This window comes from Panonychus citri, unplaced genomic scaffold, assembly GCF_014898815.1.
Source record: "Panonychus citri isolate SS breed McGregor unplaced genomic scaffold, ASM1489881v1 Contig00011, whole genome shotgun sequence".
Classification (NCBI taxonomy): domain Eukaryota; kingdom Metazoa; phylum Arthropoda; class Arachnida; order Trombidiformes; family Tetranychidae; genus Panonychus; species Panonychus citri.
Window position 1 is genome coordinate 1,808,841 of NW_026515416.1, and position 12,594 is coordinate 1,821,434.

Here is a 12,594-nt window from a genome sequence, read left to right on the forward strand (position 1 = left end):
GGTCAATAGATGTCACCACTTCCGTGGAAAAAAAGCTGATTAATCATCATCATTGTTTGGTCTTGATAATTGAATTTAGAACAACAATGATTGATTAATTTCTTTGTTTAATTAATTAAATTATTCTTATTTCATTTAATTGTGAGATTAAAGTGTTGATTATTAGGTAATCATGACTGGTGGTGCGGTTGCTGTTCATTCGAGGAAAATTTTACCCACTGACAAATATCCAAGTGATGAGATTCTCAAGAGCATTGGTGAGTAGAGGTGAAAACAGTTTTGTCATTCTCTTGATAAATTTATTTTCCTTTCTATTTTTAATTTATTTATTATTCTATTTTTCATTTAATTGTTAATTGGTTTGACAGTTGAATCTATTGAACCTCCTAAAGATGAAGAATGAGATAAAGATGGAGAAAAAGCCATTCTTGATCTTGGGCAACATTTGTGTAAATCTGGAAAAGCTCAAGGTAAATTTTCATTTTTTTGTTTATTGACTGTTTTTGATACTTATTATATTTTTCTCTTCTCTTACAATTTATTAGAATTGGCATCCTTGATTCAAAAAGTCAGGCCTTTCCTTAACTGTATCTCTAAGGCCAAGGCTGCTAAATTGGTCCGTCAGTTGGTTGATTTATTTCTCGACATGGAAGCCGGTACTGGTCTTGAGGTTGATCTTTGTAAAGAAGTTATTACCTGGGCTAAGGAAGATAAAAGAACTTTCTTAAGACAATCTCTCGAGGCTAGATTGATTGCTCTTTATTATGAGAATAAACTATATGATGAAGCCCTTGCCTTGATTTCTTCTCTGCTTAGAGAATTGAAAAAACTGGATGACAAGAATCTGCTAGTTGAAGTACAATTACTAGAGAGTAAAGTCTATCACGCTCTAAGTAATCTCCAGAAAGCTCGAGCTGCCCTAACATCGGCCAGAACAACAGCCAACGCAATCTACTGTGCTCCTAAAATGCAAGCAGCTTTGGATCTTCAATCGGGAATTCTTCATGCTGCTGATGAAAGAGATTTTAAAACCGCCTTTTCATATTTCTATGAAGCCTTTGAAGGCTATGACTCCATTGATAATCCAAAAGCAGTAACTGCTCTGAAATACATGTTGTTATCGAAAATAATGCTCAAACAGTAAGTCAATTGATTAACTATTATATGATACGATTATATGATAAGTTATTACCTGGTATAACTTCAAGTCCGAATAACTTGGATAACCTTAATAACTTGTACCTTTTACTTACCACCCCTCTTTCTACATTCCTTTTATCTCTTACCTGTTTCTCTGTCTGTGTCTCTTTCTATTTTCACCTAACCTTTCTCTCTTTCTCTCTCTCTCTTCGCTCCCTCTCTCACCATCATCATCTTCGCCGTCCACACCTGTTGTTTTTTTTCTTTTTTCAAAAGTAATTGAGGTCGCCATTAGATCCTCGTTGATCCTCGTTAAGTTAACAACTTTTACCCAAAGTGAAAAGAGGATTTTGATCATTTTCAGTTGTAAACATTTGACTTTTTCGCTAATCAGTTAATCACTACCAATATGGATAACAGTAATTACCTTTCTGGTCAATATTTTGATCGGACATCATCAACAGTGCCAGATAATCTTGTCTGTGACAATCAATATTATTCAGGATACACTATTGTTAACAATCAACAATTAGCTGAGCAGCAACAACATCAACAAGTTTACCAATTTAATCAAAATGTGCAGCAGCGTCTTAATCCTCAACATCAAATACAACCCCAACAACAACCACAACAATTAACAAATCATTTGGATGGGAACAATTACAATTATGTTTACAATCAAGCAGTTATGCCGACAACTAATTACAACAATTATCAGTTAGTTATCAATGGCGATGCTAACGACAATCCCCATCACCAACAACAGCAACAACAATACAACTCCAATCACATAGCGACCACAACCACAACCACAGGCACAACCACGACCACGACCAATAGTAATGTTATTAGTGCTGTGAAAGAGGAAAATAAAGTTGTTAAGACTAAAAGGAAGAAGAAAATAAACCGTAAAAAAGAGCCGTCGAATAATAAGAAATCGGCCTCGGCTTATGCTCATTTTTTTAGAGATAAACAAGCTCGAATTAAAGAAGAAAATAAATCGGCTTCTTTTGGTGAGATTTCAAAAATTGTGGCCTCAGAATGGGAAGCCTTGTCCATTGATGAGAAAGCGGTTTACAAACGGAAAGCAGAAGTGGCCAAGAATGACCAATTCAAGGACATTGCTCTGTCTCACGCTATGGCTGTTGCTGGAGCGAAATTCAATAATAATAATACAAACAATCAGCTTGACAATAATCAAACTAATCAAAACAATTTACAACAACAATCAACACAACCACCGATACAATCAATACAATCAACTCATCACCACCAACAACAATAACAAAAACAACAACAACAAAAACAAAAACAACAACAACAACAACTACAACAACAACAACAACAACAACTACAACAACAACAACAACAACAACAACAACAACAACAACAACAACAACAATAACAAAAACAATAACAAAAACAACAACAACAACAAAAACAAAAACAACAACAACAACAACAACAACAACAACAACAACATGAAGCCAATTATAATTATGTTCAAATTAATTATCCCGATAATGTTGGAGTCACAAATGAAATGTTGTATACAAATGAATCCATTTATCAATATTAATTGTTTCAAACAGGACAGTTAATGAAATTGATGAGTGGGGATGATAATTGAATAACGGGTACTAATTCAACGATATGATTGCATGAATGAAATTGCGAGTGGATAAAATTGTAATTAATTTCTACAATTAGAGATGATCTGAGGTATTGATGGATTATAACAGTGGATTAAACTTTGGATGAAATATCGTACAGATCTTCCGATTTGGAGTTAATTTCCGTTTTATCCTTTGGTTTTGATGGCGTTTCAACTGTTCCCCAAGGTTGAGGCTTCGTTGTGGCAAAGGTTAAAAATGAAAAAGCTCCGATCATTTGTAACCCAGCGAAAGTATAAAATGTTGTATTCCATAGACTTTGAGAATGAACCTTTCGATTGAAAAAAAAGAAAATAATAATAATAAATTGAATGCAAAAGAGAAAAAGAAATAAAGTTCAATTCGATATACTCACTTGTTCATCAATAATCGATGCTATTATCACGGGGGCGATAAAACCCGAAGCACAACCAAGTGTATTAGCGAAACCAAAAGCAGTACCAACAAGATGCGGAGCCATTTCCATGACTATCGGTGTATCACCTCCAATGGTAAATCCATTACAGAACATACTTGCGATTAGAACAATTATAATCACGTCAGGTCGATTTCCAAGACTTGGTATGATACCCAAACAAAGAGCAGTACCAAAAAGAGCTGAATACGAGAAAATAGATTGTAACAATTAAGAGTTTTTTCGATGGTTTTCGATGTTATTAGAATTAACTTACCAATCGACTCAAATATTTTTCGAGTAACTGTCCTAGAGAACCATTTTTTACCAATCACCCATCTCGCCATTGGTCCAGAGATTAATTGAGTTGAACAAATTGCAACATAAAAAAGTGAATTAATTAATCCATTCCCTTGTAATTGATAACCTAGAACCATTTCCATATAAATGGGTATCTTTGTGTTAATCGCATAATAGATTGGCCCATTGATACCACGAGTTATCATAACTGACCAAAGAGGTAAAGAGGTTAACATGCTAATCCATGGGGTTTTGGTGATCTGATTAAAATGAAGATTAATTGTTGTTAATGATAAAATTGGTGAATATTTTCTAATGATGAATTACCTTTGATTTGACCACTTTAGCACTGGTCATTTTGTCGAGAAAATTTTTCTCTGATTGTGATACCCAACGATTAGCCGAAGGGTCAAGAGTCATGGTGATTATCCAGATAATTATGAATAAAATGTTGACCGCTGCGGTTACATAAAATGCTGAAGGCCAACCACCCGCGAATCCATTATCACATAACCAAGCGGTTAACGGCATAATAATTACTATGCCGAAATTTGATCCAACAGCAACACAACTTTGGGCAAATGCTTTTTCCGTGGATACTAACCACCTTTCCATGAGTATATAACACGAAGGGAACAATAACCCATGGGCTAAGCCAAGGGCCATTCGAGCTGCGACCAGGTAGATTATCCCATATTCAGCGGCAATGGGACACAAGAAGGTACAAGCGATCGCAGCCAATTGCGAGGCCGTCATCAAGTGGACAGCGTTGAATTTATCGGTCAAAATCCCTGAGATAATGGTGAATTCAATGGTGAAAGGGTCAATATAAGGTAAGATTTTGGCAAAGTTAATATTGTAAATGTTTTCAGTGAGACAATTTTGGTAAAACTGGTCTCTCAGATGGAACAAGGGTGACAATTCGTGAGGAATTGGTCCTAATTCTGACTGGTCATCTGGAGGAAAAAAATCAGCCTCAACCGCAATCGTCGTGAACCATTTGAGTAATGCAACGGCAATTAAGACCATACAACCAAAACTGGCAACATTTTTATGCCTATTGACGATTATGTTGGAATGATTTATATCTAATTGCAGATAGACTTAATCACTCTTTGGATAATCCATCGGATGTGACACATAAAGAATGGACTTATTATACTTACCTCAAGGCTCCACATTCATATTGTTTTTACCTTAAAGTTGGTTTGACAAGTAAGTTTGATTTGTTTACGATTTTAAAACTAATCACCTAACTGATTTAACCGTTTTTTTTTACTTTATCAACAGTTTTTTGTGCCATTCATTTGATTTCAACCACAACTTTGTTAACTCAAGAGGTTTACTATTGCTCTCATGGATCTAATGTGGAGAAAGGAAGAAAACAAATGACAATAAATAAGAGCCAAAATATACCAACAGTAGACGAAGAAACTCTAATAAGGAGAAAGGAAGAAAACAAATGACAATTAGGAAACAATTTAAATTGTTGTAACAACTTACATGAAAACGTTATGGTAAATGTCATTTTGAGCAGTCCATGATTGTAATTTAATCCCAAAACTGACCAAGATGACCATACAAACCAAAACAACGTATTTACCTTGAGTACATGGTTGAACCTCATCTTCATTTGGGTAACTAGGCATTGGAATCACTTTAACCAGTTAATAGAAACACTAATCATTGGGTCAATATTGACAAATCAAACTAATTAATTATCCTTCTAAGTGAAAGGATAATTTTACCTTTTTCAAAAATATTGAAGGTGAACACTGTTAAGTTGTCCAATTCAATAGATTCAATTGTTCTCTTTGGACACAAATCAATTCAATCACAATCAAAGAAAAACAGATTAAGATCAATTTCTTAAATGAAGGACAACCTTTAACTCCATTAATTAAACGAAAAGATCGATCATCGATTCCAAACGAAATTCCATAAAATGATTACATAAAGTTCCAACCAAGAGCAATCTCTTAATAAACAATTGAAAATCTCTTTTAAAACACAATTAATTTCCTTAAACAATTAAATTAAAATGACAATAAATTTAATCGATCATTTGTCAATCATTAATTGTGATTAGAAAAAAATTCTTTTCTTGGGTGGTCAATAGATGTCACCACTTTCGTGGGAAAAAAAGCTGATTAATCATCAAAATTAAATTGTCCTTATAAATTGTTAATTAACTAAATCAAAATAACTAATTAAAGTGATAATTTTGCTAAAGGTGATTAAGATAGTGTTGTGCTTTCAATTGACACCAAAATGGCCAAAACACCTAGAAAGACAGTCAACTTATCAATAACTGAAGATTTCTTCCAAGAAGTTGACTCAGGTCAAATGGAGCTTTCCGACATCTTGGCGCTAATAAAAGATGAAATAACTAGAACCTTGAATCTTGTCCAGGAGAAATTTGTTACACAAAAGAATTTAAACAATTATGTTGGAAGCAAAAAGGTAGTTCTGGATCACATGGAAAATCTGATTAAATCTGCTGAGTCCAAACTCAACACTGTTTCAACGGAAGTGATGAAATCGACAATGGACAACTCAACACAAACAAACAACAAGAGAAAAACACGAAATCACACTCCGCTGTCGAAGATAATAATTGATGATGATGAAAATAACTCGAAAGTCGATACAATTGCAAATATTACCGCTGATCTACTGACGGAAGGTGAATCAATTAAAAAGGTTATCAATAAAAGAGAAAAAATCATCATAATTGGATACCTTCCCGCCAATATCAAGTGCTCAGAGATTCTCAAAGAGAAGGCAATAAATCATCGACATCTGCAACCACTACAACCACAATGCTCGGTCATCTTGCCTCCAGATGTAGCAACGGATGAAATATTATCAACTAATGGCCTCTCAGTGGTACAAATCCTTGAAGTTAACAATAAACTTATAAAAATAAAAGAAAAGGAAATGAGGAGAATCATCTATCGCTGCGCTGACACCAAGCTCTATTGGAACCTAATTGACAAAGGACTAGATATAAACGGAACAAATTACAAAGTAAAAGAAAATGTTTACGTTCGAGCTTGTTTCAAGTGCTACAATTTTGGTCATCATACTCACCAATGTAAAAAGGAAACCTTCAATTGCAACTCATGCAAAAATCAACACATCAAAGAGATAAATTGTTCAGTTAACTGTTCATTCTGTGAGAAAAGAAATAGACCCAGTGATCATAATCCACTCTCACGAAACTGTTACTCGAATAAAACACAAATCTCTCAATTGAGAAAGTGGATCGACTATGGTGACAATTTTGAATTGGAATGTGAACAAAGAGAAATGGAAACTCGATCATCTAATCCAACAATTACTAACCACAGAAGAAATAATGATTCTGACAATTCAAGAGCCGAATCAGAACTGGTTACTGAATCAACCGATTTTGAACAATAAACTCTACTCAAGCTTCTCCTGTGGCAGAACGAGTACAATAATTGAAGATAAATTGCAACCAAAACTCTTAGTGCTACAAAATGACACAATTATAACAACATGTAAAATAAATCGAAAAAGAATAGCGATTGTCAACCTTTATATTGACCGAACTTTAAGTGAAAACAAAATAGTGAACATAGTTAACTTCATCAAAAACTCCCTACAGAAATACAATATTGAGAATGTGATAATCACTGGTGACACCAACTCGACCCATCAACTTTGGACCCCAGAAGAAAAATTAAGTCCAAATCGAAACACTCCAAGTGAAAAAAGAGGTAAGATTGTATCGACTATCTTCTCTGAGCTTACTAGTGCCTTTTCCCCCTCTAAAGAAAATTACACATATTTCGATTCAGGGTAATGAAACGTTCATTGACGTTTTCTTTCACTCGCGAGGATTAGAGATATTGAGTAAACAAATAGAGACACTATCCTTTGATCATCGACTTATGAGTGTTAAATTTGATGTGAAAAATCTGATTGCGATGAAGGAGACGGTGAGAATTGTCAATAGAGAAGGCCAAAAATTTTTTCATAGAAAATCTTTACAAATTATCAGAAGTGAATGACGAAGAGCTAATAGTAAAGGTAAATCAACTCCTTATTGATCAAATGAATTACTTGTATGGAGAAAGCAAGTTAGTCGCTGTAAACAAAACAAAATCAGGAATTAAAAGAAAGATCAACAACTTTTCAAGAAACAACAAAAGTGAAATATCAAATCTGATTTATAATAAAATCGAGAGTAGACTAAAAAATGAGAGGGAAGAAATCTTTAGGGACAAATTGATCAACAAACCTTGGCAGATAATTAACGACAAACTGAACAGAAATCCACTTACTGACAATTATAACACTCAACTACTAATGAAAGCTGAAGATAAAATTATAACAGCCTTTAAGAGATACACGGTAGAAATGCTGATAACAGAAAACTCTAACACCACTGAGTCTTCCTTCCCTGAAATCAGTGAACATGAAGCTCTATTAGCTTACAAACGATTAAACAAATCAGCTTCTCCAGGTGTAGATGGAATAAGCCTAAAGAAAACTCCTGAACTAGCCCAATACCCTTTCATTGATCTAATTGTGAGAATCTTTAATCGACTCTTATCAACAAGTTGCTATCCATCTACCTGGAAAGTGGCGAGATGTGTACTAATTCCTAAAGCCGACAATATTAGACTAAGAGAACTACATGTTCAATCATCTCTATCTAAATGGTTAGAGAAAGTAATACTGATGAGACTAATACCAGAAGTTCCAATTGAAATTTTTCAGAATCAATTTGCCTATCAAACGGGAAAGTCAATAAATGATTTAATCCTAAAGTGTAGAAATAGATTAGAAGATGAGAATGTCTTGGGAATACTCAGTCTGGACATTTCCTGTGCCTTTGATCAGATTAACAGAGAAGCGATTATCAGATGCTTACAAACAATTAAGGTATCTAAATACCTCATCGAAATTATTTCATCTTATCTTGACTGTAGACAAATAATAAAAATAGACAAAAATGGACTAATAAGTAAACCGAATGATAATGGAGTTCCCCAAGGCTCGATTTTAGGTCCTTTTCTCTTTATTCTAACCCTTCAGTTTAATCTTCGTCATTTCGAATCAAATTGTCAGAATGAGGAAATTGAAAATCATGAATTATTGATCTACGCAGATGACATTTTTGTGATCCTCAAAAAAAGCAAAAGAAAATGTGAACTGGTAGATCGTTTAAAATCTGAAGATGTACTAGAAATAGAGAATAATATCTACTGTGTTGTCAAAATCTTAAATAAAACACTCAATAAGATAGACCTGAAACTAAATCGAAGCAAAAATAAAATATTACTTAAAGAAGAAAAGATCAAATCCAAACTAAACAACAGCATTAAAATCGTAGACCCAATGATGGTTCTTGGCTGTCCTATTTTCTCTAATCCATTGAGATTCAGAAGATCAAAAACAATCGATTTTCTACTTAATGATCTCGAAGAGAGGAGTCTAAAACTACTGAATTACACAAATCTAATCAAAATTCTACCGATAAGATTGATAAAATTAATTGTAACAAGCTTATTAGAATCAAGACTCATGGTCTATGCGCCAGTCGTTCTCAAAGAATTAACGTCAAAGTGGGAAGAAGGAAACAAAATTAACAGAGTTACAGGAAAAGTAATTAAATTATTAACGGGTCTACATGATCGAGTACCTACAATTAGCTCCTTCATCGCAATTGGGTCATTACCTACATCAATCAGAATAATAAAAACAGGATTAGCTTTTTACTTTGAAAGAATGAATCAATTTGATACACAAGATTTCATAATGAAAAATCCTGAACTAGCACCTATGATAAGCTCAGAGAGAAGCTGGTATGGTCTTAAGATTATAGCTGAAGAAATTTCGATGAAATTTTTCTCGGTCATTTGTGACAAAAACATGAGAACCTCAAGAGTTGCCTTACCCTTTTACCTTCTACCCGAAAAACAAATCAATTGGCCGATTGAACAAAAAGTAAACAAATTAATTAAATGGTCCATTGGCTATTATGAGTTTTTGTTGACAAAAGATAATCTTGTCTGTCCATATGACCATCAACCATTAAGTATGAAGCATATATTAATTGAATGTTGCGAAACGCAAACAAAACAACAAGTCGACATCGCAAAGAAACAATTAAACACTGGAAGAATCAAAAAATATCAATTAACAACAATTGACAAAATTATCAGAAAAGTGACACAAATTTACTTAGAACCACTACAAGTGGACATTAACTCAGTTTGATCTCAACCTCAACACAATCAACGACCAAAAGAAAATAAAAATAAGTGAACCATCAAGAAAAATAGTTCGTTCATCGTGTTTCAACAAAGACCATGGAAAATTTACTACAATTTATCTTCACAACCTCGATCCTCATCTTAATCGCAATGTATATAAAATTCAAAGTGACACCACAAATTACTGGAGAAAAGAATCCCAAACATCAACATCAAATCGTACCTGGAGAAGATGCCCAACGTGCTCAAGGCTCCATAGGAATATATAAAATTATTGAAACTATACTGAATTAATCTCAATTTAATCATAATTTTCCTCTCCTGATTAACTAAACACTTTTGCCAAACAAAAAATTTGTAAAACGCGCCAGCGAACAAAAATTTTTAGTGTAACCTTGTTACAAGTATGAAATAAAGAAATCATCATCATTGTTTGGTCTTGATAATTGAATTTAGAACAACATTTTCCTGATTAATTTCTTTGTTTAATTAATTAAATTATTTCTTATTCCATTTAATTGTGAGTTTAAAGTATTGATTATTAGGTAATCATGACTGGTGGTGCGGTTGCTGTTCATTCGAGAAAATTTTACCCACTGACAAATATCCAAGTGATGAGATTCTCAAGAGCATTGGTGAGTAGAGATGAAAACATTTTTGTCATTCTCTTGATGAATTTATTTTCCTTTCTATTTTTAATTTTTAATTTATTTATTATTCTATTTTTCATTTAATTGTTAATTGGTTTGACAGTTGAATCTATTGAACCTCCTAAAGATGAAGAATCTATCCGGGCACGAGAACAAGCCATTCTTGATCTTGGGCAACATTTGTGTAAATCTGGAAAAGCTCAAGGTAAATTTTCACTTTTTTGTTTATTGGCTGTTTTTGATACTTATTATATTTTCTCTTCTCTTACAATTTATTAGAATTGGCATCCTTGATTCAAAAAGTCAGGCCTTTCCTTAACTGTATCTCTAAGGCCAAGGCTGCTAAATTGGTCCGTCAGTTGGTTGATTTATTTCTCGACATGGAAGCCGGTACTGGTCTTGAGGTTGATCTTTGTAAAGAAGTTATTACCTGGGCTAAGGAAGATAAAAGAACTTTCTTAAGACAATCTCTCGAGGCTAGATTGATTGCTCTTTATTATGAGAATAAACTATATGATGAAGCCCTTGCCTTGATTTCTTCTCTGCTTAGAGAATTGAAAAAACTGGATGACAAGAATCTGTTAGTTGAAGTACAATTACTAGAGAGTAAAGTCTATCACGCTCTAAGTAATCTCCAGAAAGCTCGAGCTGCCCTAACATCGGCCAGAACAACAGCCAACGCAATCTACTGTGCTCCTAAAATGCAAGCAGCTTTGGATCTTCAATCGGGAATTCTTCATGCTGCTGATGAAAGAGATTTTAAAACCGCCTTTTCATATTTCTATGAAGCCTTTGAAGGCTATGACTCCATTGATAATCCAAAAGCAGTAACTGCTCTGAAATACATGTTGTTATCGAAAATAATGCTCAAACAGTAAGTCAATTGATTAACGACTTTCCTCAAATTGTTGATACTAAAATTGCCTGTTTTTCTTTCATTCATTTATCCAGGCCCGATGATGTTCAATCAATTACTGTCGGCAAGTTAGCTCTTAAGTACGCTGGTCCCAACATCGAGGCGATGAAAGCCATCGCTAAAGCAAGTGCAAATAGATCTCTTTCTGAATTTCAAGATGCATTAAACCAATTCAATACAGAGTTACACGGAGATCCCATCATTCGAGCTCATTTCGATACATTATACGATAATATGTTGGAGCAAAATTTGTGTAGGATAATCGAGCCCTACTCTCGAGTTCAGGTTAGTTTTTGTTGTTATCTCTTTTACGTTGATATTAAGCCAGTCAAAATCTAATATCATTTTTGTTTTCTCTCATTTAATTCTAATCACAGGTTGATCACATCGCTAAAATCATTAATCTAGGCAAGGACACAGTGGAAAAGAAATTGTCACAAATGGTTTTGGATAAGAGCTTTCATGGTATTCTCGATCAAGGAGAAGGCGTTTTGATCATTTTCGAAGACGCTCAAACCGATAAAACATACGAAGCATGTTTAGAGACCATTCAAAATATGAGCAAAGTTGTGGACGCTCTGTACCAAAAAGCCAAGAAATTGTCTTAATCTTAAATCAAACAAACAAAAGAGAAACAAATTTGTCAACCTTTTCCTAAAGAAAACCTTTTTCGTAAGCCATTTCTCCTTCCAATTCCTGATGAAAAGTTTAATTTCCTATTTAAACCCAAAGCAAAAAGAGTTTGAATACCTGAAAGAGTAAAATAGTTAAACAAAACACTAATTCGATTTCCAATCAAAATACTAATTATCTACCATCTTAATTTTGTGTGGGGTGTTAAAATTTGGTAAAGTTAATCAATTAGATATATTCTCTTAATTGTAATCACTTTGAATTACAAAATCATTCCCATTTACCTTGAATCCTTACGAAAATTAGTCTCGATTAACTTAACCCTTAATCCAAAAAAAGAGTAAATTGTTCAAGAAAATTACTCAAGTTTCTTTGAAACTTGTCACTCGTTCTGCCTTCTAATCATTGTGCATTCTTTGAAACTGAATTTGCTGATCAACAGCCAAACAATCTTAAAAATAATCAACTCGTCAACAACAAGAATCTATTTTCTACCTCACAATTAACCTGCTCTCACTTACAATTAGCCTTTTCTGATTTTCTCCATCTCAACACTTACACTTTTTTCTCGGTTCAAAGGATCAACTTTGCTTTTTTCTCTTCCAAATTTACTAAATTATAATTTAACATTTACGAT

At 33.7% G+C, this 12,594-nt stretch overlaps 2 protein-coding genes and 1 long non-coding RNA gene across 4 annotated transcripts; 2 read left to right on the plus strand and 1 right to left on the minus strand.

The window, feature by feature from the left end:
* Positions 1-102: 102 nt before the first annotated feature.
* Positions 103-12,107, plus strand: LOC128391348 (26S proteasome non-ATPase regulatory subunit 11-like). Its single transcript, XM_053351218.1, has 5 exons — positions 103-257; positions 10,512-10,613; positions 10,688-11,282; positions 11,360-11,609; positions 11,702-12,107. The coding sequence occupies exons 1-5, from the start codon at positions 173-175 to the stop codon at positions 11,930-11,932; spliced, it is 1,263 nt and encodes a 420-aa protein (XP_053207193.1). The 5' UTR covers positions 103-172; the 3' UTR covers positions 11,933-12,107.
* LOC128391292 (putative inorganic phosphate cotransporter) lies at positions 2,685-5,599 on the minus strand. Of its 2 annotated transcripts, XM_053351159.1 has the most exons (5): positions 5,111-5,599; positions 3,835-4,298; positions 3,485-3,767; positions 3,169-3,410; positions 2,685-3,084 (listed from the first exon to the last, which is right to left on the minus strand). In XM_053351159.1, the coding sequence occupies exons 1-5, from the start codon at positions 5,154-5,156 to the stop codon at positions 2,887-2,889; spliced, it is 1,233 nt and encodes a 410-aa protein (XP_053207134.1). In that variant the 5' UTR covers positions 5,157-5,599; the 3' UTR covers positions 2,685-2,886. The 2 variants fall into 2 exon arrangements, with proteins under 2 accessions (XP_053207134.1, XP_053207125.1); XM_053351150.1 differs by lacking the exon at positions 5,111-5,599 and having other exon boundaries at positions 3,835-4,554.
* Positions 4,200-5,564, plus strand: LOC128391524 (uncharacterized). Its single transcript, XR_008325811.1, has 3 exons — positions 4,200-4,340; positions 4,411-4,722; positions 4,798-5,564. It is a non-coding gene; the product is annotated as an uncharacterized LOC128391524 (long non-coding RNA).
* Positions 12,108-12,594: the final 487 nt, after the last annotated feature.